The sequence below is a fragment of the Notamacropus eugenii genome, chromosome 6 (assembly GCF_028372415.1).
Source record: "Notamacropus eugenii isolate mMacEug1 chromosome 6, mMacEug1.pri_v2, whole genome shotgun sequence".
NCBI lineage: Eukaryota > Metazoa > Chordata > Mammalia > Diprotodontia > Macropodidae > Notamacropus > Notamacropus eugenii.
In genome coordinates, this window is record NC_092877.1 from 314196026 (window position 1) to 314221365 (window position 25340).

The 25340-nt window shown below is 36.8% G+C and overlaps 1 protein-coding gene across 1 annotated transcript; it reads right to left on the bottom strand.

The window, feature by feature from the left end:
- On the bottom strand, nucleotides 1-24533 carry LOC140512381 (peroxisomal trans-2-enoyl-CoA reductase-like). Its single transcript, XM_072621517.1, has 8 exons — nucleotides 24502-24533; nucleotides 22542-22704; nucleotides 18424-18589; nucleotides 17229-17310; nucleotides 11908-12004; nucleotides 11096-11206; nucleotides 9533-9644; nucleotides 1-5720 (listed from the first exon to the last, which is right to left on the bottom strand). The coding sequence occupies exons 1-8, from the start codon at nucleotides 24531-24533 to the stop codon at nucleotides 5641-5643; spliced, it is 843 nt and encodes a 280-aa protein (XP_072477618.1). The 3' UTR covers nucleotides 1-5640.
- Nucleotides 24534-25340: the final 807 nt, after the last annotated feature.

The following is a 25340-nucleotide window of genomic DNA, read 5'->3' on the forward strand; positions in this document are numbered from 1 at the left end:
AATTTGATTTAAAAAAATAAAGAAGAAAATCAAATTATCAATATCAAAAATGAAAGGGGTGAAATCACCTCCAATGAGGAGGAAATTAAAACAATAATTATAAATTACTTTGCCCAACTTTATGCATGTAAATTTGAAAATCTAAATGAGATGGATGAATATGTTAAAAAATATAAATTGCCCAGATTAACAGAAGAGGAAGTTGAATACGTAGACAACCCCATCTCAGAAAAAGAAATTGAACAAGCCATAAATGAACTCCCTAGGAAAATAATCTCCAGGGATAGATGGATTTACAAATGAATTTTATCAAATATTTAAAGAACAGTTAATTCCAATGTTATATGGACCATTTGGAAAAATTGGAGAAGGAGTACTCCCAAATTCTTTCTATGATACAAATATGGTTTTGATACCTAAACCAGAAAGAGACAAAATAGAAAAAGAAAATAATAGACCAATTTCTCTAATGAACATAGATGCAAAAATTTTAAATAAGATTTTAGCAAAAAGAATACAGCAACTTATCGTGAGAATAATGCATTATGATCTGGTAGGTTTCATACCAGGAATGCAGGGCTGGTTCAGTATTAGAAAAACTATTAGCATTATTGATCCTATCAACAACAAAACTAACAGAAACCACATAATTATCTCAATAGATACAGAAAACAGTTTTGACAAAATACAACACCCATTCCTATTAAAAAACACTGGAGAGCACAGGAACAAAAGGAACTTTCCACAAAATAATAAGCAGTATCTACCTAAAACCAGCAGCAAGCATTATATGCAATGGAGATAAGCTAGATACATTTCCAATAAGATCAGGGATGTCCATTATCACCACTATTATTCAATATGGTACTAAAAATGTTAGCTATAGCAATTAGATAGGATAGAGAAATTGAAGGAATTAAAATAGGCAAAGAAGAAACTAAGTTATCACTCTTTGCAGATGATATGATGATATACTTAGAGAATGCCAGAGATTCAAGTGAAAAACTATTTGAAATAATAAACAACTTGGGCAAAGTTGTAGGTTATGAAATAAACCTACACAAATCTTCTGCATTTCTATATATTAATAACAAAGCTGAACAGCAAGAGATAGAAAGAGAAATCCCATTTAAAACTAGGGCAGACATTATAAAATATTTGGGAGTTTACCTGCTAAAACAAACCCAGGGACTATATGAACACAATTACAAGACACTTTTCACACAAATAAAGTCAGATGTAAGTAAGTGGAAAAACATCAGTTGCTCATGGGTAGGCTGAGCCAATATAATAAAAATGACAATTTTGCCTAAATTAATTTACTTATTTAGTGCCATGCCAATTAAACTATCATATAATTATTTTCTAGAACTGGAAAAAAGAATGTCAAAATTCATCTGGAAGAACAAAACGTCCAGAATATCAAGGGGACTAATGAAAAGAAATGCTAGGGAAGGTGGCCTAACGTTACCAGACCTCAAATTGTGTTATAAAGCAGCAATTATCAAAACCTCTTCGTACTGGCTAAGAAACAGAAAGATAGACAAATATAATAGGTTGTGTACTCAAGACACAGTAGACAATGGATATAACAATCTACTGTTTGATAAACCCAAGGACCCCAGCTTCTGAGATAAGAACTCACTATTCGACAAAATTGCTGGAAAAACTGGATAACAGTGTGGCAGAAACTAGACACAGACCAATGCCTCACACTGTACACAAGAAAAATCCAAATGGGTTCACAATCTAGGTATAAAGATTGATACTTTGGACAAATTGGTGGACCAAGGAACAGTGTATTTATCAGATTTATGGAGAAGGAAAGAATTTTTGATTAAAGAAGAGATAGAAAGCATTATGAAGTGCAAGATGGATAATTTTGATTACATTGAACTGAAAAGTTTGCACAACCAAACCCAATGCAACCAAGATTCGGAGGGATATAGAAAACTGGAAAAGAACTTTTACAGGTAATGTTTGTTATAAAGGCCTCATTTCTAGAATATATAGAGAACTGAGTCAAATGTACAAAAAATGCAAGTCATTCCTCAATTGATAAATGGTCAAATGATATGAACAGGCAATTTTCAAAGGAAGAAATTTAAAATATCTATAGTCATATGGAAAAAATGCTCCCAATCACTTTTGATTAGAGAGATACAGATCAAAACAACTCTGAGCTACCACATCACACCTATCAGATTGGCAAACATGACAGAACAGGAAGATGATAAATGTTGGAGAGGATGTGGGAGAGTTGGAACACTAATACATTGTTGGTGGAGCTGTGAGCTGATCCAACCATTCTGGAGAGCAATTTGGAACTATACGCAAAGACCACAAAAATATGTATATCTTTTGACCCAGCAATATTGCTTCTAGGACTGTATCTTCAAGAGATCATAAACATGAGAAAGGGTTCCACATGTACTAAAATATTTATAGCAGCACTCTTTGTGGTGGCCAAAAACTGGAAATCAAGGGGATGCCCATCAACTGGGGAATGGCTGGATAAATTATGGTATATGAATGTAATGGAATACTATTTTGCTATAAGAAATGATGAACAGGAAGACTTCAGAGAGGCCTGGGAAGACTTATATGAGCTGATGCTGAGCAAAAAGAGCAGAGCCAGGAGAACCTTGTGCACAGCAATGTCCACAGTGTGTGAGAGCTTTTTCTGGTAGACTTGGAACTTCATAGCAATGCAAGAACTTAAAAAAATTCCCAATCGTCTTTTAAGGCCTTTAACATCCAGAGAAAGAACTGTGGAATTCAATCATGGAATGTAGCAGATCATTTTTTTGTGTGTATTATGTTTTGGTTTGTTACATGATTTCTCCCATTCATTATAATTCTTCTACACAGCATGACTATAGTGAAAATGCATTTAATAGTAATGTATGTGTAGAATCTATATAAAACTGTATGCCGTCTCAGAGAGGGAGGGGAAAAGTTCTAAGTTATATGGTAGTGATTTTAAAACACTGAAAATAAATAAAATTAATATATAAATAATAAAGTACTTATATAAATTCTAAAAAAAAAGAGAAAAATCAGAAAGAATGAAGGCAAGCATTATTAAATTAACAAATGGTGTCCTCATGTTCAGAAAAAAAAATTGAATTCCAGAAACAAGTCAATGAGCTCCACGTTGTGCAATAGCAAAGTTATATAAAGGATTAGCAGACGGATGCTTTGTAAGCTCTTAGAAAATGAAGCAGTAATATCTGGCTTCTAACTGCCCTCTATATTCCTGAAAAACAACTTATGCTGAGGAGGAAGCAGGTATGGAGTTATTTCAGGACTTATCCATTAAAAAATCCTGATGAAAATGGTGTCCCAAAAGTTATCAGTGAGTTTTGAAGAGTTAATAGCATCCTTTGTCCTAGTTGTGCTTTTACCAGAATGGGCCTAATCCTAAAACAACACAGCCAGTCCTGATAACTGCAGCTGCAAGGAGGTGGTCAGACATGACTTGGGCTTGAGTAACTTAAATGTATAATAATATCTCTAATATCATCTTCTTAAAAACTTATTTTTCAAGTCTAAAGTTACCTTGTTAGTTTAGGAACATAAAAAATGTATAATTTGCTTTACTAATAAAATTATAGTATTATTTTTAGAAAAATGAATGAAGACATAAGTGGTGGGGGGAAATCAAATCAGGAAGAAAAGTATTTTTCTTCTAAATCTCAACTTTGAAGGGGCAGTCAAATAATTCCTTAAAGCAATATTTCTCAAATTTCCCTGAGACCTCTTTTGGGATCCAGGTGGTAAAATCTAGCTCTATAAAAATAGTAACATGTTACTTCACTATTAAAATACTTCTTCCTTTTCCAACTACATAACTATAGTTTTTCTTCACATACTTAAACCATAACAAAATACTGCAAAAATTTGGATGAACAAGAAGCAATAAGAATCCAGTTTCCTTCTATTAAGCCAGACTTTTTAAAAAATTGCAAAATTTATAAAATAATCCTATCCTCAATAAATTTTTTTCACAAAATTAGTTATTTTTCACAAAATATGTTATATTTATGCATCATTGTTTAATATTTTAAAAAGTGTTATTTTTTTAAATTTTACCATTTTTAATTTCTAACGTATAATCTTATAGTCATCACCTACATGAACCAAAACTCTTTGGGATCCTTTATAATTTTTAAGACTGTAAAGGGGTCTCAAGATAAAAAAATTTTGAGGATTTCTAGCTTCAAGGGACAAAAGAGTTTCATAATCTCTTTTCTCATAATAATTAAAATTATTAAAATTTAAATGTACATAGTATGGTGCTTTAATCAAAATTTACTTTATTATACTTAATCCTTCTTGTTTCCTCTTATTACAACTTACTTTTTCTTAACCTATCTGGTGAAAAAAAATGGTCCAAGAGATAAAAGACTCCTGCATTTCTGCTTGAGAGAATTGTGAGGAAATGCTTTCCACCTGTTGTTATGAGGGCAGCTTCCTCAATGGCAAGCTGTACAGGTACAGTATCCTCCTCCATGGCTTCCTATAATGGTATGGTAGACTCTTCAGTGGTGTCTATAGCAGCATGGTAGCTTCTTCAATGATTGCCTCACATAGTTGAGGCTTTCTGTTCTTAAGGGTAATGAGGATAGTTTCTTCTTACAGGGTTAGAAGAGGATAATTGGAAGAACTCTTTAAGAATATTCTTCAACAGGGGCAGTCAGGTGGCACAATGGATAAAATACTGACCCCTAGATTCAGGAGGCTGAAAATGTGGAACTCAAAAAAAAATTTTTTTAAGATTAAAACTTGTTTTTATTTGTAACCAGGGAAAAAGTGAAAGATTAAGGATGGACTTCAGAAAAATTCAGTGCAATGACACTTTTTTTTCATTCAGTCCAAATTTCCCTAGAAGTTTAGGGGCTCCACTTGGCTTCTCTTTCCTGCTGATGTTACAAGGGTGCTTTTGCATATGTGAAGAAGCCTCACTCTTCTGATAATATCATCTCTATTTTTAAAAAATTAATTGAAACATTTATCAAGTGCATACAAAAAATTACAATAAAGGTTGTGATTTTCATATGTATGAGTGTGTGTATGTGTACCTGATGGAATTTTTACTTAGTTTGGTTTTAGAAACAAAACAAAAACAGACACCGTTAAGCATAAGTTTATTAATCCATAAAAAGCTTCTACTTCTATTAACTGAGTTAAGTATCAGTGCTTGCAATAATCAGAATCTCATCTCTATTGACTGGTTCTCTCACTTTGGGGTAATACAAGAGAGCTAAGAAGGAAGAGAGAACACTACCATTATTTTTTTCTTCAGTCAACTGCTTAAAAGGATAAATAGGCATAGTTAATCTCTCTATAAACTCCAAATTATAACAAGTAAGGATCAGGGTAAGAGAGATAATCACTTGAGGTTTATACTTTTCTAATTTCTTAGTCATCTGAATCAACATTTTAAAAACATTGAAAAATATGCAGGCCAAAGCACTGTCTAAAAATTCTTTCAGGGCATAGTTTGTGCCTTCATATAATTTTTAAAAAGTAATAAGCAATTTTGCATAAAAAGAACAAATTCCCAGAAAATACTAAAATTCATTCTTTAGCTGGAAGTAGAAAAGACTCCATTTTCTTATCTTCCTCAGTTTAAGGCTAGGATTTCTCCTTAAAGAAAGCTTTCATTCTTTTGACTGTGGAAAGGTCCCATAGTCCATCAGGCCAGTTGTCATGGTCTGTTAAGATTAAATGAGCTAAATAACCCTTGGGTTATTATTGGCAAATGTGTGGATTTTTTTTCTTTGAGGAAATAAGCCTATTCCTTAACCCATTCCAGATTTAGGACTATCTTTCCAATAAATTCCCTAAAACTAGTAAACTATCCCCTAAATCTGTCTAATCTAAATCTGCCTATCTAAATCCCCTAAAACTATCCCCATCATTATCACAACATTGAACACATTCGCTAATGAGTTATTTAACTCATTATTAAAGCATTATATGACATTGTTTTGAACAGAGATTATATTGTATAATCAAAATATGACATAAAAAACATGAGTATGGACTATAATTGGTGGATTTGGTTTTTATGTTAGTGGCAGCACTTTTTTTTATTGAAAAAATATCTTCTTTGGGGGATTCAGCTTTTATGCAAAGGTGACGTATATTCAGCACAACATACTTTAGTGCTTCAACAGATCCAAAATCTTAATATTGTTGGTACTGCTTCCTGGCTAGATTGTACAGTGAATAGAGTGTTGGGTCTGGCCTAAGGAAGATAAGTTCAAATCTGGCCTCACACACTTACTAGCTGTGTGTCCTTGGGCAAGTAAGTTTTCCTTGGTTTGCTCATTGTAAAATAGGGATAATAGCACCTATCTCCCAGGTTTGTTATGAGGAAGCCCTATGATAATAGTATCATACATCTAGATCTAGAAGCAACCCTAGAGGACATCTATTCCAACCTCATTTTTTCACATAAAGGGAAACTTTTTCTTTTTCTCTTTTTGTCAAAATTATCCTTAACTGTGAGGTGTTAAACATTGCTAGAAAAAGTCATGGCAGCAAACTATCACTTTAATAGAGAGATGGAGGGGTGAAGGAGAGGAGATATTAAGGCATCCTGGAGGATGTGGCACCTGAGTTGGGCATTTAAGAAAAGGAAGAATTTCAAGACATGGAAATGGCACAGAGGAAAGGAATCCATTGCAAGCATGGGGAACAGAGTGAGCAAAGGTATGGAAAGAGGAGAGGAGAATTCACCTGAAAAATGGAGAGTAGTACAATTTGGCTAGAAGGCAGAATACCTGAAGGAGAATGCTATAAGACTGAACATGAAAGTAGGAGTCAGATTGGAAGACCTCTGACTTGGAAAATAAGGAGATTTTGCTTTATTTGACAGGCAGTGGGGTTTTAAGTAGAAGACAGGTATGACCTTGGACAGCTCCAGCCACCTCTCAGGTATCTCCCACTTCTAGATCTCAATCTTTTGATCCTCTTCATCCTATCTTACCCATTAAGTATGAGTGTCCCACAAGGACCTATCTTCAACCTATTTTAACTACTTACTCCCCTAACGAGCTCCTCTGCTTCCACGGGTTCAATTTTCACCTCTATGCAGAAAAAATGTCCAAATATGTATATTCCTTTTGCGTTGGACCCAAATCATTTCTATATCCAGCCCAAATTTCTCTCCCGAACTTCTATCTTGCATTACTAACTACCTTACCTCGCCCATAATATGTGCTTAATATATTTGCTGTATTGAACTGATAAATGTGTAGATCTGTCGCTTAAAGATTTTACAGAGATGAGAAAGAAAACAAATGGGTCTGTAGTTACAAATATTTTCTGGATAGCCTTTTTGTTGGTGATAAGAGTGGCTTTGATTTTTTCCAATTTTTTTCTCTTTTTTTCATATTATCACATCAATTCCCCAATGCATTTAAAATTGCACCACACTCACTACACCTTTCCTCCATAAGTAGTTGGTATGATTCAGCTGTTCTTTGCATCTTTATCTACTGTGTACCATTTCCACTTCTTAATATGTCACATTGGTGATGGGGTATGAAAAATCCAACACGATCGTTCAATCAATCAAAAAGTATTTATTAAGAGCCTACTACATGTGATGTATTCTCCCAAGATCTTAGATGCTGGTACAAAAAAGTGAAAGAATCCCTATGCACAGGAAACGTACACTCCATGGGGGGGGGGGGGGGGTGCAGCTAGGTGGTGCAGTAGATAGAGCACCAGTGCAGGAGTCAGGAGGACCTGAGATCAAATATCATCTCAGACACTTGACACTCACTAACTGTGTGACCTTGGGCAAGTCACTTAAACCCAATTGCCTCATCCTGGATCATCTCTAGTCATCCTGATGAATATCTGGTCACTGGATTCAGATGGCTCTGGAGGAGAAGTGAGGCTGGTGACCTGCACAGCCCTTCCTCACTCAAAACAAAGTCAAGTGCAAATCATGTCATCATTTCTCTGATGGCATGGTCTTCTTTGGCAGCAAGGGACAAACACACATACACACACACACACACACACACACACACACACACTCCATTGGACATCCTCTGGGCTGATTTATATCTCCTACACTCATCACTGTGATTTGCACAGAAATGCTTAATAAATGCTTTCCCAAATAGCTATTAAAATGGGGGAGGCAAGTATATGCATAAATACAATGCATATAAAGTTAATAAATAGAAATATGTGCAAAGTATTTGAATATGAGAGAGTCTGGGAGGAAGGGCACTAGCAGTCAAGATGGGTCAAGAAAAGCTTCCTGCAGAAGATGGTGGCTGAGAAGAGTCTTAAAGAAAGAAAGGGACTCTATGAGATGGATGTAGGAGGGGAGTGCACTCCACACATTTGGAGTGGCTAATGCCAAAACATGGCAAAGGGTGGGTGGAATGTTATGTGTGAGGAACACAGAGAAGGCCAGTATGATTGGATTAGACTGTGGGAGGAGAATAATGTCCAATGAAGTTAAGACACTAGGTTGGTGCCACTTTGTAAAGAAGCTTAAAAGATTTTTTAAAAAGGAGTTTTCATTTTATTCTAGAAGCAATAGGGTACACTTTGGAGTTGACTAAGTAGCCACAAGAGAAGAGGAAGCTCATGATGGACATAATCTATTATGGAAATACTGTCACAGCTGTTCCATTTTTGTTGTTGTACTAATTTCATTTCTGGATTCTCTCAATATAATCTGACTTAGGGCTTAAGTAAAGTTTTTTTTCAGGATTGTTTTCCCCTCCATTCTCTGCACTGATTTGTGAGGTGATAACAATCATAATTTTCCCCTCTCTTTCTCTGTAAATGAATTCTGCAAATGAACTTATATCCTAAAATAGTATTATATTTGGATGTTGGGTGTCTCTGTTTGGCAAAGATCTTAAATGTTGTTAAGAAGGTTTTGAGCTGTTTTGACTTTCCTGCTGTGATTTCTATTTTACATTGGCTAAACTATTTAGGCGACAGTGATGATCAACAATAATGTCTTTTTCTTTACATATATCCTAATTATCAGCATCAACTGCTTGTTTTAATAGGTCATGATGGTATCACTGAAACAAGCAGAGTTCTTCTCATTCTTATCCTTTATTGGTACTTATTCTTATTTGTACTGATATAATTTTGTTCTAACTAGTCAAACATTTCACTACATACAGAATTATTTGGGGGACACTATTTCCACCAACCCAGTCAGTCAAGACAGTCAATACATAGTTAATACATTTTGACTGATTGACCTAAACTGAAAAAGAGAGAAAACTGATTTTCTATATCCAAATTCTACAAAGAGTTTATGTTAAAAAACAATTGCCTTTTCAAATTATTTAGCATAAATTTAGTAGTTTTTTCCTTCCTTCCATGTCCTGAGAGAGGGAGAGAGAGGGAGAGAAGGAGAGAGAGAGAGAGAGAGAGAGAAAGAGAGAGAGAGAGAGAGAGAGAGAGAGAATCTTAATAAATCCCAAACAGCAAAGTACAAAGTTGTTGATCATCATTTTTCTTTATGACTCACCTGGTATGTCCCAAGTTTGCGAATATAAAGTACTACCACCATCAACATTCACTGCTTGTCCTGTAATATATGAGGCAGCAGGAAATAACAAGAAACACACGATGGACGAGATCTAAGAAATGAAATATAACTATTTTATATTCATGCAACATGACATATAGATCCACATATATATGTGCACACACATTTCTAACTGAATGTATGTGTATGTGTGTGTATATATACATTTATACACACACACATTCATATAAGAATCAGTCTACAACTATGATTCTTAGATATCATTTAGTGCCACCTACTTAAAACTAAACCCCCTCTATAACTTCATGGTCAATTGGTTATATCAACTCTGTTTTAATCAATAGTTTTCTGAATATCATTTTCTTTTTAGCTAGCCTTCATTGCTAGAAAATTTCTCCTTCTGTTGGAAATCAACATGATACAGCTCCTAGGCCCATGGCCCTACACACATATATGGTTTCTACTTTAGATACTTAAAGCAAAATTCTGACTACATATGTGCTTTGTGTAGTGGAACTATATATTGCTTGGTTGTTTTTGTCTCAATAATTGTGGGAAATACTGAATAAGAGGGTAAAAGTAGAAAAAGTAAAGACCAATTCTTTTGTTTAATCTCTTTGGAATTAATTAATAGTGAAATATGAAATAGTATGGAGTGGGGACTGCCTGAATAAAATCAGATATATGTATACATTCAATATACAATATGGAAAGAAAATGAATTTTCATTTGTCATATATATGATTTATTCACATTATTAGATACCCTCAATATCAGATCTGATTATATATAGGACTCATATTTTCACAACGTAAAGCCAGCATTATTTTTGTTCATGTATTAGGATAAAAATTTTTGTTGTTTTTAGATTCACCTTAAGTACTGTCCCTCCCAGCACATATGAAAAGTCTTCTATCTATTCATTTAAACATACATACTCCAAATTTCCTATCTATTATCTCAAGATAATTAACTTAAGAAAGCTGGATGTTAGTTGGTATACATAATTAAATGACCTAGCCCTTGCCTCCTAACAGCTCACTAATCTGAAAGACTACATTAATTGAGAAAGTGCACATGTATGTGCATTACCCCCAAATGATTAGTACATGAAATGCATATGGTTTTGATAGTTTTTCCCTAACTGCATTTGAAGGCATTGATGACCACATGTCTCTTTTCTGTCTATTCACACAGCCTAGTGTAGAGATCTTTCCACAACTAATTTCTGTCAACTGAGTACTTTGCATTCCAGAAGAGCTTATCAACCAAAAACATTAATGAATCAATTAACTATTTAAAGTTTTTTGAAAAATTGAGTCAGATGATGTTCCCTCAAATATTCTCTGTTCCTCCTTCATCCCCTCAATGTTATTTGAAGCTCTAACATCCTGTGGCTATATGAGAAGAAATGGGACAGAGAAAGGGAAGAAAGATGAAAGAAACAGAGGAAAAAGGATAAGAGATAGACATGGAGAAGAGAGGAAGAAGAAGAGGAGGGGGAAAGAAGCAGACACAGAGAGAAACAGAAAGAGAGATTACCTCTTCAGGAACACCAAATCTCTTAGCTGCACAACGTTCAAAGTATCTTCTAATTTTGCCCTTTTCAAAATCTTCATAGGTGCTGAAAGCTGTTGCAGAATAAATTATTCCCTAGGATGAGGGACAAAAAGGGAAACATTTTAAAATTAAGCTAAAGAAGACTTGAGTTTCAGTTAGAACTACCAACAAAGAGACGTAAACAGCTGAAGAGATTAGCTATAGAGGTCCCTGGAGCTACTCTTTATGCTTCTCAGTAATAGCATGTAAAATTTATCCTCCCCAAGGGGATTGCCTACTAACATAGAAATACATACCAACTGGGGTCTCTGACCTACTTGACAAGTCAGCCAATAGTGAGGATGAAAGAGGAGAGACTTTATTTCCCAGTACTTCTTGGAAGTGTGTCCTAGATTTTTAAAAAAGGTCCAACGTCCAGATACCCTTCACCTTTGAAAGAGATTTGTGTTTAGGTCTTTTACTATACACAGAATATTTTCCTACTAGTTTACATATGTTTTGTAGAATTAGTACTCTTTCTCCCTCCTTACAACTTGGACTTGAAGTCCATTGCCTCCAACCTCTCTCATGGAGATAAAGCCAAACTAAAGACAAAATGCATGAATGAACAAGAATAATTCTTTATGAGTTTTGTTGTACATCAAAGAATACTTTGACAATATGTAGAATCTCCTTCTAACAAGTATATTGCCTAATGTCTTATATTGTAGTTAATATTAACCTAGAACATACCTATGACTAACAAGGAAAAAGTAGCAAGTACACAAATTGTATACACATAACTAGTTACCTACTGGAATGACACAATTGATTCTTTTTCCATGGCAGGCCCATTCCATTGCTAAAGTTTTGCTCTTATTTTCCATACCAGCTCTTGCTGCTCCACTGTGCCTTTTAAAGAAAAAAATTTAAAGACTTCATTCAACTTCCACTAATCATTCAAATCTTCATGAAAATGAATGTAAGGGAATTGCCAACCCTCAGCTCTCTTGGACGACGTACACCAATCACGGCTCAGGTAATCTGAGGGGAGATTGGTAAGGCATGAACAAGATGGCGCTGGGAGGAAGGGTTCCGCCCCTGTTCACCACCAGATACTTCATGAAACATGGCTGGAAAGCAGTAGCAAAACTTGCTTAAACTAGTTTAATCTTGCTTGTGTTGCTTATGTAACTAAGGCATACATGATACTATATAAGTGCCTGAGCTAGTTTGCATAAACGGAGTTGCCTTACATCTTTGCCTCCCGCCTCATTGTGCTGGTCAGATAAACCTGTCGGCTTGGGGTGAATGGCCCCAATAAATCCCGTTCAAATGAAGTGGTGCATTAAGTCACAGAAGAACAGTTCAAATAAGATATTCCTGCTTAGAAATGCTTGGAATTACACCACAACTGACTGTCTTTTAGAAGATGAGAGGAAACACTTTAGCATTTAAGCAAGCTCCAAGAAGTTATTCAGGAAACCAAATGATCTTAAAAGAAAACTCTATATGTATCTACTTAAACTTATCAAAATAAGCAGAGAAATAAATCTTTAAAAAGCTTTGTTAAGCACCAGGAACACATACTCAAAAATTTAAAAAAGCAACTTTAATATCATAGAGGTGGTGCACAGCCCATGGTTGGAGCTTGGAAATCTAATTATACGAAGTTATTTGATGTAAAGACATTCCCTCCTGTATCTTTTCTCCAAGTAGAAATGCTGGTAAGAAATAAAGAACAACTGGGATTTTAAGAGTAGCACAACTTTTGTAGAAAAACAAAGAATTTAGGATTGATATCATTTTTAAAAATTACTAGATGTTTTAGTTTCTGGTGATTTGTTTCATTCCATTCTACCTAAAGTTCTCAACTCAGTCTGTAACCTGGTATCAAATGTTTATCACTGTCTTGGTTTTGTTTTATCTGACAGGTTTCATGACTAAAAACTCTCTCAAGTTAGACTGTTTCACTAAGATACTTTTGATGTAAGGAATGACATTTTGAGAATAGAAGTAAAACTTTTACTTGAGAAGATAAAAGACAAAAAGTTGTTGTGTTCATCCCTCATTTTCAAAGAAGACCATGACATCAGAGAATTGGTGACATGACTTGCACTTGACTTTGTTCACTTTCTCCTCCTAAGCCATCTGAATCCAATGACCAGATATTCATCAGGATGACTGCAGATGCCCCAGGATGCAATGGGAGACTTTGGCCTTTTTTAGGCTAAGGCCTTTTCAGATACTCAGAGGGAGGTAATGCCCATTGATGGTTTCTGAACCTCTCAGCCCACAGATGGTGAAGAGGTCAGACAATTGTTCAAAAGGAGGTTACAGGAGTCCCTTGTGCTTGCACCAGGAGCAGGACTCTGTTGTATTCTCCATACATAAATCTGGATTGCCAACTTGTGTCTCAGTTCCAGGGTGAGGACAAGCACTAGAAAACCAGAGCTAGCGGTCACAGAGGAGCTGGGATCCTGGTCACAGTTCAGGCAGAAAAGAGTGGTTGTGGTCCCTCAGAAACTAGAGCACAGTAGAGTAGTAAATACAACTCACCCTAGATCATATCTCCTTGGAAATACCAAAAATTTACAGGTCCTCAGAATTATCTCTGAATAAATCTGTACAAAATTCCTGAAGTTTGGAACAATGCCCCTTCCACTCAAGCTTAACATAAAATTCCAGCTTAACATAGAATAAAAACTGAAATAATAGGCTGGAAAAATGAGCAAAGAGCATAAAAGCACTCTATATATAGAAAATCATCATGGGAATGGGGAAGATCACAAAACCAAAGAAGATAACAGAGTCAAAACTCTCATATCCAAAGTCTCAAAAAATATGAATTGGCCTCTGGTCATGGAAGAACTTTACAAGGATTTTAAAAATCAAGTGAAAAAGGCAGAGGAAAATTTGGGAAGAGAAATGAGAGTGATGTAAGAAAATTATGATAAAAAGAGTCAACAGTTTGGTAAAGGAGACATCAAAAATACTGAAGAAAATGACACCTTAAAAAAACCAGCAAAATAGGCCAAATAGTAAAAGAAGCATAAAAATCTAATGAAGAGAGAAATGACTTGAAAAGCAGAATTTGCCATACAAAAAAGATGTATAAAAATTCACTGAAGAGAATACTTTAAGACACAGAGTTAGCCAAATGTAAAAGAGGAACAACAATTCATTGAAGAAAACAGCAAGTTAAAAAGCAGAATTGGGCAAATGGAAAAGGAGATAAAAAAGATCTCAGAAGAAAATAATTCCTTAAAAATTAGAATGGGGGCAAGTGGAAGCTAATGACTCCATGTTGCCTCAAGAAACAATCAAACAAGATCAAAAGACTGAAGAAATAGAAGAAAATGTGAAGTATCTCATTGGAAAAACAATTGACATTGAAAAATAGATCAAGGAGTGATCATTGAAGGATTATTGGACTACTTGAAAGCTATGACCTAAAAAAGAACCTAAACACCATCTTTCAAGGAATTGTCAAGGAAAACTGCCCTGATATTCTAGAATTAGAGGCTGAAATAGAAATTGAAAAAATCCATTGATCACCATATGAAAGAGATGAATGAAAACTCCCAAGAATATTATAGCCAAATTTCAGAGTGCCCAGGTCAAGGAGAAAATATTGCAAGCAGTAAGAAAGAAACAATTAAAATATCATTTAGCCACTCAGTATAACACAAGATTTAGTAGCTTCTACATTATAGGATCAGAGAACTTGGAATATGATATTCCTGAAGGTGAAGGACCTAGAATTACAACCAAGAATTATCTACCCAGCAAAACTGAGTATAATCTTTCAGTGGGGGAAATGCACATTCAATGAAATAGAAGATGTTTAATCATTCATGATAGAAAACTTAGAGCTGAATAGAAAATTTGACATTCAAGTACAAATTTGAATAGAAGCACAGAAACATAAACAGTTAAGAGAAATCATAAGGTATTCAAAAAGGTTAAACTGTTTATATTCCAACATGTGAAAATGATACTTCTAACTCCTAAAAACTTTGTCATTATTGGGCCAGTTATAGAATAGTATATATAAAAACAGAACACAGGTGTGAGCTGAATGTTATAGGATATTATCTAAAAAAATACAAATAAGGGGTGAGAAACAGAAATGCACTGGGGGAGGGGAAAGGGAGAGGTAGAATGGGGAACACTATCTGAGGAGAAGATGGTGGAGATGGGGGCCACGTGGAGTGCATGAGTCTTACTCTCATCAGAATTGGCTCAAAAAGATAATATCAATACTCACTTGCATAGTGAAATCTGTCTTGTCATACAGGAAGGTAGAAAAGGTAGTGAACAATGGGGCAGGGTGGCACAGAATAAAGGGAAGTTCGATTGGGAAAGATACAAGTCAGAAGCCAAATACCTTTGAGAATGGACAGGGTAAGAGGAGAGAGAAAGTAGGAGAAAAATCAGATGGAGAAAAATATATAGTAATCAAAATTGAAAAAAATGTATAGCAAATTTTCTAATAAAGATCTCATTTTTCAAATATAGAGAGAAAAGAACTGAATTTTATAGAAATAAGAGCCATTCCTTAATTGATAAATGGTCGAAGAATACGAACAAGCGATCAAAGCTACCGTCATATGAAAAATTACCTAAATCACTACTGAGTAGAGAAATGTACATTAAAACAATTCTGAGCTACACCCACACCTATGAGATTAGCTAATAAGATAGAAAAGGAAAATGACAAATGTTGGAGGAGATATGGGAAAATTAAAACTAATGCACTGTTGGTGAAGTTGTATACTGATTTACCCAGTCTGTAGAACAATTTGGAACTATGCCCCAGTGGCTATAAAACCATGCATACCTTTTGACCAAGAAATACCACCACAAGGTCTATATCTCAAAGAGATAAAGATAAAAAAGGAAAAGTATCTATATATACAAAAATGTTCACAGTAGTTCTTTTAGAGGCAGCAAAGGATTGGAAATTGAGGGGTCATCCATCTATTTGGGAATGACTGAACAAGTGATTGCATATGATTGTCAGGTAATAATATTGTGACAAAAGAAATGACAAGCAGGATGCTCTCAGTTAAACCTGGAAAGATGTACATGAACCGATGCAACATAAAATTATCAGAACTAAGAGAATATTGTATACAACAATAGCAATGTTGCATGATGATTAACTGTGAATGACTTAGCTATTTTCAGCAATACAATGATCCAAGACAATACTGAAGGAATTATGATGAAAATGTTATCCATTTCTGGAGAAAGAACAGATGGAGAATGAATGCAAATTGAAGCATTTGTTTTACTTTATTTTTCTTAATTGCTTTTTTATTAATTGTATTTTTTTCGCAACATGACTGATACGGAAATGTGTTTTCATGACTGCACACTTATAATTATACCAAATTGATAGCCTTCCAAATGAGGGGGGAAGGAGGAAGAAAATTTAGAACTCAAATTTTTAAAAAATGAATGTTAAAAATATTTTACATGTAATTGAGGAAACATAAAATATTAATTTTTTAAAAAATTAAGAGACAGTTCTTAGAAGAACACTTCCTACCCCTGCCAAAAAAAAGTATTTTCAACTCATCTGAAACATGAAAAAGCAAAAAGGCAGAAAAACATCTCAAACAAAATGACACACACTCCAAGTAGTACCTAAGAATTTTTACAGAAAATTTGACCTGCATCTATTGCAACACACATCAAGAAAGGGCCGAAACCTGAGAAGGTTTAAAAAACTGGCTCTATCCTAGAGTTCTTTGTAGACAGTTAACAAAGTAAATCATTGTGAAGAAAGGCAGGATCTTGGCATGCATGTTGTGTCTATGATATGAATCTCAGAGAGAATATACATTAGATCATAAGAAACATTTATGGCATTCATGAGGAAGGAACCTTTAGCAGTGTTGGCTATGAGGACTATGAGGTTGCATAATATTACACCTTACCAAAGAAGCAATTCTATAATAAAAGTGGACCTAAGCATGGTGCCAAGAGTGTAGGAATACTTTCAAAGTATCTTCCTGAAGATCAGAAGGAAAAAAAAGGCAGTCTGAAATCACAGGAGGCATTAAAACTCTATTTATAAGACTTTAAGCAAGATCCCAAGAGAAAAGAAGGATATAAAAATCCTTACACAGCATGAGGAAATCCACCATTTAACATGGTTATGATGTTCACAATAGACCCTCCATGTTCCTTCATCCAGGACCTGTAAACTGTATTGACAAAAGACAATCCAATTAAATCATTTCCAGACACCATGGGGTAATAAAGTAAGGAGTGACATCAGATCATCTCAGTTCAAATCCCTGCTCTGCCACATGCTACCTAAGTGACCTTGGACAAGTGACCTCTCTGAGCTTCAGATTTGTCATTTATAGAATGAAGGAGTTGGACAAGATGACCTCTAACAATCCATCTAGCTGTAGATCTTTCATCCCAAGACACTTATTCTGTCAAGCATTCACTTTTTAGGACATCCAAACATCAAATCAATGCAAATTAACAAAACACTACCAGTTTTCTTCATAATATTTAGCTAGTACTTACATTATGCTTTCAACTTTCAAAGTATTCTATGTGTCTTATCATTTGGTCCTTATAACCCCATGAGGCAAGTGGTATTATATTCCTATTTTACAGATGAAGAAATTGAATGTTAAATATCTTCTATTTAAATATAAGCTCCCCGAATGTAAAAATTAGAACAAGAACTTTCTGAACCTCGTTCAGAAGTTGGGTAACTAAAGCCAAATCTAGCCCAGCCTGCTATCATCAGAACTTTGCTTCTCCCACTCTCCTCCATTTGCTCTATTTCTGAAGTCAGTAGAGAGAGCAAATGGCTTTCCCATGTAATCCTTAGCAAACTAATGCTGGGTATGAAGACTGCTGTTCAGTTAACCATTCAATTTACCATCTCCAGGTTAAATAACACCACATAAGTTAATTCTTTTATTCTTCCCTTAGATAAAAGCCAACTTTCCACTTATGTGTGGCTTTTTCCTTCTGACAGGTCACAGTTCAAACCTCCACCCCAAGTATGTTTTGGGGAAGGCCTCCAGGTTCACTTCCTGAGGACCAGTCTAAGCCCGTCTGGAGGTATTCACCCCTAGGAAGGCTGCAAGATGATAGAATTTTAGCTACTCACAAAGGCCAGCTACTAAAGTGTAGAGAGGCTTCAAGGGACATCACTGCAGGGAACACTCACATTTGCAGAGTCAAAGCTCTTTTAAGTATTGGGCACCTCAGTGCAAGTAATACTTCTTAGGAGGGTTTATGATCTAAAAATGAAGAAAGACCTAGTGTCTCTGACTATTTCCCATTACTACCTTCTTTGCAAAGGTAGAAAGTGCCAGTAAGATTGGTTTCAACCACAGCATTCCAGCCCTTTGAAGTGATGAGTTCAGCAGGAGATAAGAATTGACCTCCTCCATTGTTCACCAGGAAATTGACCTTACCGTGGACATCTAATGTAGATTTAACCAAATTGTTGACCTAAAGCAACCATAAGAAAGTAAACTGGCCAATGGGCCCAAACTGTTACTGGTGACCCAGCAATGAAGATTAGCATGACTGGTGTTCCTCCACAATGAGTTCTCATTTCTGGTTTGTGAGATTTATGTTGAGATCCATTTGCACAGTTGGTTTTTTAACATAAATTCAGTATATTTTTTAAATTAACAAAAAAGACAAGTAAAATTCTCAAGTGCCCAGAAGGGAGAAGTATACTTAGTGCAGTCTTTGCAGTAATAATTTGAATATAAATCCATTTTAATTAACTGAAGTTTCTCTTTGGACACTTGAGAAGGGGCAATAAAAATTAAGTAATCAAGTTTTCATAGTTAAAATTGAGAGCCACATAGCTTTGCCTATTTCAGTACTTCACAGAGTTGCACTTGTATTTCTGCTCACAGGAATCCTTATTTGAGGAGAAAAATTATCTTTGAGATTGTAGTTCAGAGCAGGCTGCCCATGGAGAGCTGAAGCAGGTCAATCATTCACCTGCATTTCAGATGAGACTTTCATCCATTCTCAACACCTAGATGACTTAGGAAGGACACAGAGATGGCTGTTATAAATAAGGAGAGGAATTCACATAAATTTTAGAGAAAAACACAAATGTTTAAATATGGTGAAGTGGGTGATGCTTCTGTTTGAAATGATGCTAGAAACCTTGCCACAGCACGTAAAATCCACACTAACCCCAAATTTGGTGGGCTGGTGACATTTCAAAGACACAGTCAAGAAGAGCAGACATTTCTCTAGAGCAGAGGTGTCAAACACTTGGCCCAAGACATGCCTAAGTGTGGCTGGAACCAGATGAAAATGTAATTGAGAAATATTTACAAAAATCAATTAAAAAATAAAACACAGAGGGAATGTCCACATCAGAATATCCCAAACTGAAGAAATCACAAGTCAGAGTCAAAAGAAAAAGGCTATATAGCACTGGGTAGCTATACAAAGACAAAATGAGGGTCTCTGATTTCAAGGAGCTTGTATGAAAAAAAGAAGTAAGTTCTTTACACATTCTTTATCAATATTGTCTGTGACAAGTGCCAAGAAAAAAATCCAGACAGTGGATTGCAAGCAATTTGAGGGTGGGATCCCTTTCATCTGGACTGGTGAAAAGAAGGCTTCATGAAGGAAGTAGCACCTAGATTGAGCCTTGAAAAAGGAATTTCAGCAGATGGAGCTATGGAAAAAATGCATGCCCTGTCTGGTAGATGATCTGCAAGAATTAGAAAAGATAGGAGAGGCCAGAAAAAGATCAAGAAACTGCTAACTAACTTGGCTGGCACATAGATACTTAAAGGAGGACAGAGACAAATAGGACTGGAAAGGTAATTTGGGGATAGAAGACAGAGGGCCTTGAATGCAGGGCTAAAAAATTATATTTTTTCCTAACTCCAATAAGGAGACACTAACGTTTTTGAGCAGAAGTGTGACCTGGTCATATCTAAGGACAAGAAAGATTATTTTGGCAGCTATTTAAAAGGAAGAAGTAACCAAGGGAAAGAATGGAGGCAGAGAGCAGTCAAGAGTCCAAGAAGAAATTCTAAAGTCTTGAATAAGGGTGGCAGGATAGTTAGCAGAGTAAAAGGGATGGGTATGAGAAATATTTCACAGGTGGAATAAGTAGGGCTTCACAGCTAAATAGATGTTAAGACTAAAGGAGAGGGAAGAAAGAATTAATGCCAAAGATTTCAAACCTGAGTAACCAGGTGGATGGTGGTGTCACCAACAGAAATAGGGACACTGGAAAGGGAGGAGGGGGTAGATTTGGAGAAGTTGAGAGGATGAGTTCAGGTTTGGATGTCTTGAGATGGAGGGACTACTGGGACCTGTATGCAAAAATGCCCATTAGGTGGGTAGAAATGTGGGCCAGGGACTCAGGTGGAAAAGTAACATATATAGTTTGGAGTCATCGACGAAGAGGTGATAATTGAATACAGGACAAGGCTGTGGATCAAATCACAAGGGAAAGAATGTAGAGATGGAAGGAAAACCCAGGGAAGAACCTTATAGGATACCCGTAGTGTATTCTAAGGAAGGGAAATGAACCAGTGGAACATAGGAATGGTTAGACAGCTTGTTTAGCTTTGTATCTACCCCAGTTCTCACAGTGCAGTGTCACTTAGATGACTGACTGAAAGCAAATAGTTAGAAGATAATAATTTCAATTTATGTAAATGTCCTAAAGGTTACACTTTACCTATGTTATCTCATCCCATAACATTGAGGTAGGTATTAAAGATAGTATTTCCATTTTACAGATGAGAAAATTGTGTCAAACAAAGTTAAATGATTTTCCCGGGGTCACATGGCTAATAAATGTCTGGGGATGGATTTGGACCCTTCTCTTCCTGACTGTATGCCCTTTCTATCCACTATACCACCTAGCTTCCCTAATTTCTCTAGAGGCAGGGATGAAAAATGAAAATAAGAGAATGAATATAATGTCAGGCATACTGAGGAGTGATATAATACCAAGAATATGTGAAACCCTCATGCCATCTACTTTACTACAATTAAAATGCTCTTTTCTCAATGCTATATTCCTCACCTACTTGACCCTCTCTCCATTTTCCTCTCAGTCCCTTCTGTCTCTTCTAGAGTGACAAGAAAATAAAGATACAATACTTAATGTTTGCAAAGCAAACTATTCTATCCTCTGATCTTCACAACAATTCTGACAGGTAGAAGCTAAAAGAATTTTCTGTTTGTTCCAGAGGAGATATCTGAAGGTGAAGTTAAGGACCTTGCCCATAGTTACAGTACTGCAATTAAGTGCAAAGCATCATTCAAACCCAAGTCACATTTGACTCCAAGTCAAATCTCACTCTCTAGACTCAGATAGAAACCACAGTCACTTTGCAACATTTTGATGAACAAATAATATTAAGACCTCCCTCACCCCTCTGGTGATTTAGTAATGGAAAGCCCTCAACTGCTTTTAAAGAAGAAACATGATATAATGATCTATGCAAGAATACAGTAAATGATCTGATCTACTGTTGCAATAACTATTGTCCTAGTCTTTAGATGAGAGCCAGCTGAAGTCTGGTCTAGTTTTGTCTAAAGGGGCCACTTTCACAGTTGTTAAAGTATTTGGTCACCTCCTTTTATCACGCCTGCCCTTCCACAGTGAATGTCTTCTCATTCCAATAACAAACTAGCCAGCTACTTGGAAAATGCTCCCCCAGAAGTCTTCTCTTTCCTCCCTTGAATGACTCTCCTTTTCTACACTGATCTTTCTACTGTGAAAGATGTTACTAATTTATTCTAAATTGTGGGTGGAATGCTGCCAATTGATTCTGGACTACAGGCTTGAAATGTTATAAAAAGTAAATGTTAGAATATCAGAAGCTGATGCTGCCATCAGCAGTTTTTCTTTAGCAAGCCAATACAATTCCCAGCTTCCCACAATCACTAGACCCCCTGCCAGTATTCCTGTCCCAGAAGTTCCATTCCTCCCCTACACTTGCCAACCAGGGCTCTTCTTGCCAGTGACCCTCCAGGACCTGAGCCTGCTCCCTTCCACCTTGTTCCTAGCCCAGTTTCTGACCCCTGAGTTCTTGTCTCTCTTAAGCAAACTCTATCCCACTTCTCCTATTGGCCCCCCAGTCCATGCCCCATTAGCCCCTCTCCCTCTCCGCTCTTCTTCCCCAGACCTTTTTCCACAGTGACCCCTTCCCTTCTCCTAACGTCCCCTCAGTTCCTTTCCCACATCATCCCATGCTCCCTCGACCCCCTCCTAGGGTCCCACCAACTCCTACCTTCGGCCCCTACCCTTTCACCTCAATGCCTTTCCCTCTCCCCCAGAGTTGCTTTCCCTTTACCCATCTCTCCTTGAGGGTCTTCTGCACTGCTCCCTCAGCGTCCTGGCATCATCCCAACAATCCTTCAAACTGCCTCAACATCTCCCAGAGACCTCTACCCCAACCCTGCCCCTTCTCCCAATGTCCCCAGTTTTGCCCTCCCCTGCACTCCCGCTGGCCTGACACTCGGACACACCTAGGTGCAGCAGCTCTGTGGCTATAGCCTTGCCAATGCCCAAGCTACCGCTGGTGACAATAGCCACTTGGTTCCATATGTTGACCTGAAAACTTGGTTAAAGAAAAGGCAACAGGCTAAATGCATACATTTTATGATTTAATTAATTAATTAATCAATTTCCTATTAAAGAAAACAGTAACATAATGCATTATGGAGCCAGAAAAAATGTTCTGGCTACCCAGTACAGAAATCTTCTGGTTTATATACATTTTGCCATGAGAAAGGAACTCTTTTAGTTGAACAAATCATAAATTCAGTAAGTCAAGACAATTAATAGAGCAATGTCAGTTGAGCCTTGTGATTCCAGGCTGGGTAAACATATATCTCGGTGACATACGACAAGAAAGGAAATCCCACAACTAGTGAGTGGCAGGCTTCCTGTCCTAAACAGATATTCAAAATAGCTGACATAGGAAAGAGTAAACAAAGTTCAAATAGAAATTACGACCTAAGATGTCTGCATTTCCTTTACCATTAACATGACATAACATAGTATATGTCTACAAATATTAAGATATGGAAAACGTCCCATTATTCAAGATAGTGTCTTAGGTTAAAGGTCTCCCAAGGAATGTTAAGTCAACCTTGGCTGGCTTTTGTTGACATAGGAAGAGGCATTTTCTGAGTTTGCTTCAGAGAGAACAAAGAAATTATTCCAAAATTTTATATTGAACATTATCTTATAACAGCCCTGCAGCCAGACAGCTCTTGATCTTAGCCACTGTCCCCATCATCTGGTTTGTCCCTGACCCACAGAGCAAATGATCCTAGGCCTAAAGGAAGACAAGCAGAGAGACCTGTACACCAGTCTGACAGCCTTCATGCCCTCCCAGGCTAGCTTTTTATCTGATCCTGGTCAGGGAATGCAACAGTTCAGAGGTAGGCTGAAAACTCTAGGATATGATCAATTTCCCGCCCACTTAGGGCCACCCACTTGTGCTCCTGGTGATCGCATGTGGGGAAGAGAAATTGCTGGGCCGTTCTGGCCCCTTTCCTCTTTCTCCTCCTCTCTGCCCCTTCCCTCTCCACTCCAAATCCCACCAGGTTTTTCATCTCACCCTCGTGCTTTGTTTGCACAGAAGTTCCCTGAATGTTCTACTAACTCTGTGGAAAAGGTAGGGTAGTTTATGCAATCCAGCATCATCTCCCCACCCTCCATTCAGATGCAGCTTCTGGTGACAGATTCTGGCTCTGTTTTGGTTTTAGTTTTTGGTTTTCATTTTAGCTTTGATGCCAAGTTAAAAAAAAGGGGGGAGGAAGGAAAAACCCAGGGCAACAAAAGAGTGACCAGGGGTAATATGATGCACTTTCTTCAACTAAAAATAACCATTTCCATTTGAAGTCTTGGATAAAAACAATACACGTAGCCCTGGGTTCACCGACTGCGACTAGAACTTATTCGTTTTGGGCCACTTTCCATCTCCCGCAATGGGTGTCCTTGCTGGTCCTATGAGCAGCATACTAGCGGGTCAGGGGACAAGAAACAGGCTTTGCAGAGGTGAGATGTGGCAGGAGCAGCGGGTTAATTCCAGTGTCTTCTTCCAGTTTGCCGATGTGCTAGGTTTAGTGCTTGCTTGGGTTTCTTGACATTTGCATCTGCTTATACATTGGACCATAATGGAAGAGTTCGGTAAAAATGAGGAAAGTATCTCCCAGTTCTCTTAAGCCAGTGCCTTACCATCTGCACCCACAGGGAACAAAGAAGGAGGGGGATGATGGATTCAGAATCATCTGAGATGAGCTAGTTTCACTTCAGGCTGCACGATAACAGATTTTCTTAAAAGCAGATCATGCTGAGTTTCTATCTCTGCAAGTATGTGAGATGGAGGCAAGAGGAACTTCCTTACCTATGCCTGGGTAATGCAAGACAAGGAGGCATCTCGATTTTTCCTGTGTCTTTTCTGTCAAATTTAGTGTTACAGTATACTGATTCTTCTCAAACACCTCAAACAGTAATACTGTGCCACCTCAAAGTTGTAAGGAGTACATGAGAATGATTCCTGGACCAAAGATACCATCCTTGTTCTTCTGAGTAAAATTAACTTTCTCTAGACATTCCTTCTAGCATCTGTCAATCTTCCTACTTTGTTGGCTCAATCTGGGTCCCCTGGTGCCAGGGAGAGGAGATAGGGTGGATGAGTGGGTGGGGAAATAGTGTGCCAAGGCTGGCTGTCATCCCTACCCCAAAGTGATAACATCTGGAGTAGAGAAGAAAATAATAATGGCTTTGTGACAGCAGCCTGAATAATGCCTCAGTTCTCAATTTGGTTACATTCTTTAAACCTCATAACAGTTTATGACTCAAGTGACTGTAGGGAAGGAGAATCCAATAGAGACCAAGTTCATTGACAGACTTGGGGTAGGAGGTAGGATAGAGCACCAAATATTTAGAATGGAAAGAACCATCACACTTCACAGAGAATATAACAGCTAGTAAATAGTATGAACTATGAAGTAAGTTACTGTCCTAGAGCTTTGAGAGTTTCACCCCACAAGATGATAGTGTTGACTTTTCTTTAAGCTACATATTACATAAAGGGGGCCTAGAAAAATGGCAATGTGAACTTTGTAAAGGGAGGTATAAGATAGAATATTTGCAGAGTGTTGGGGGGAGATGTTGGTGGGAAAACGCTTGTGTAATTACCAGCATAGTTAGTTCTCTTATGGGGAAATGTATTTCCAACTA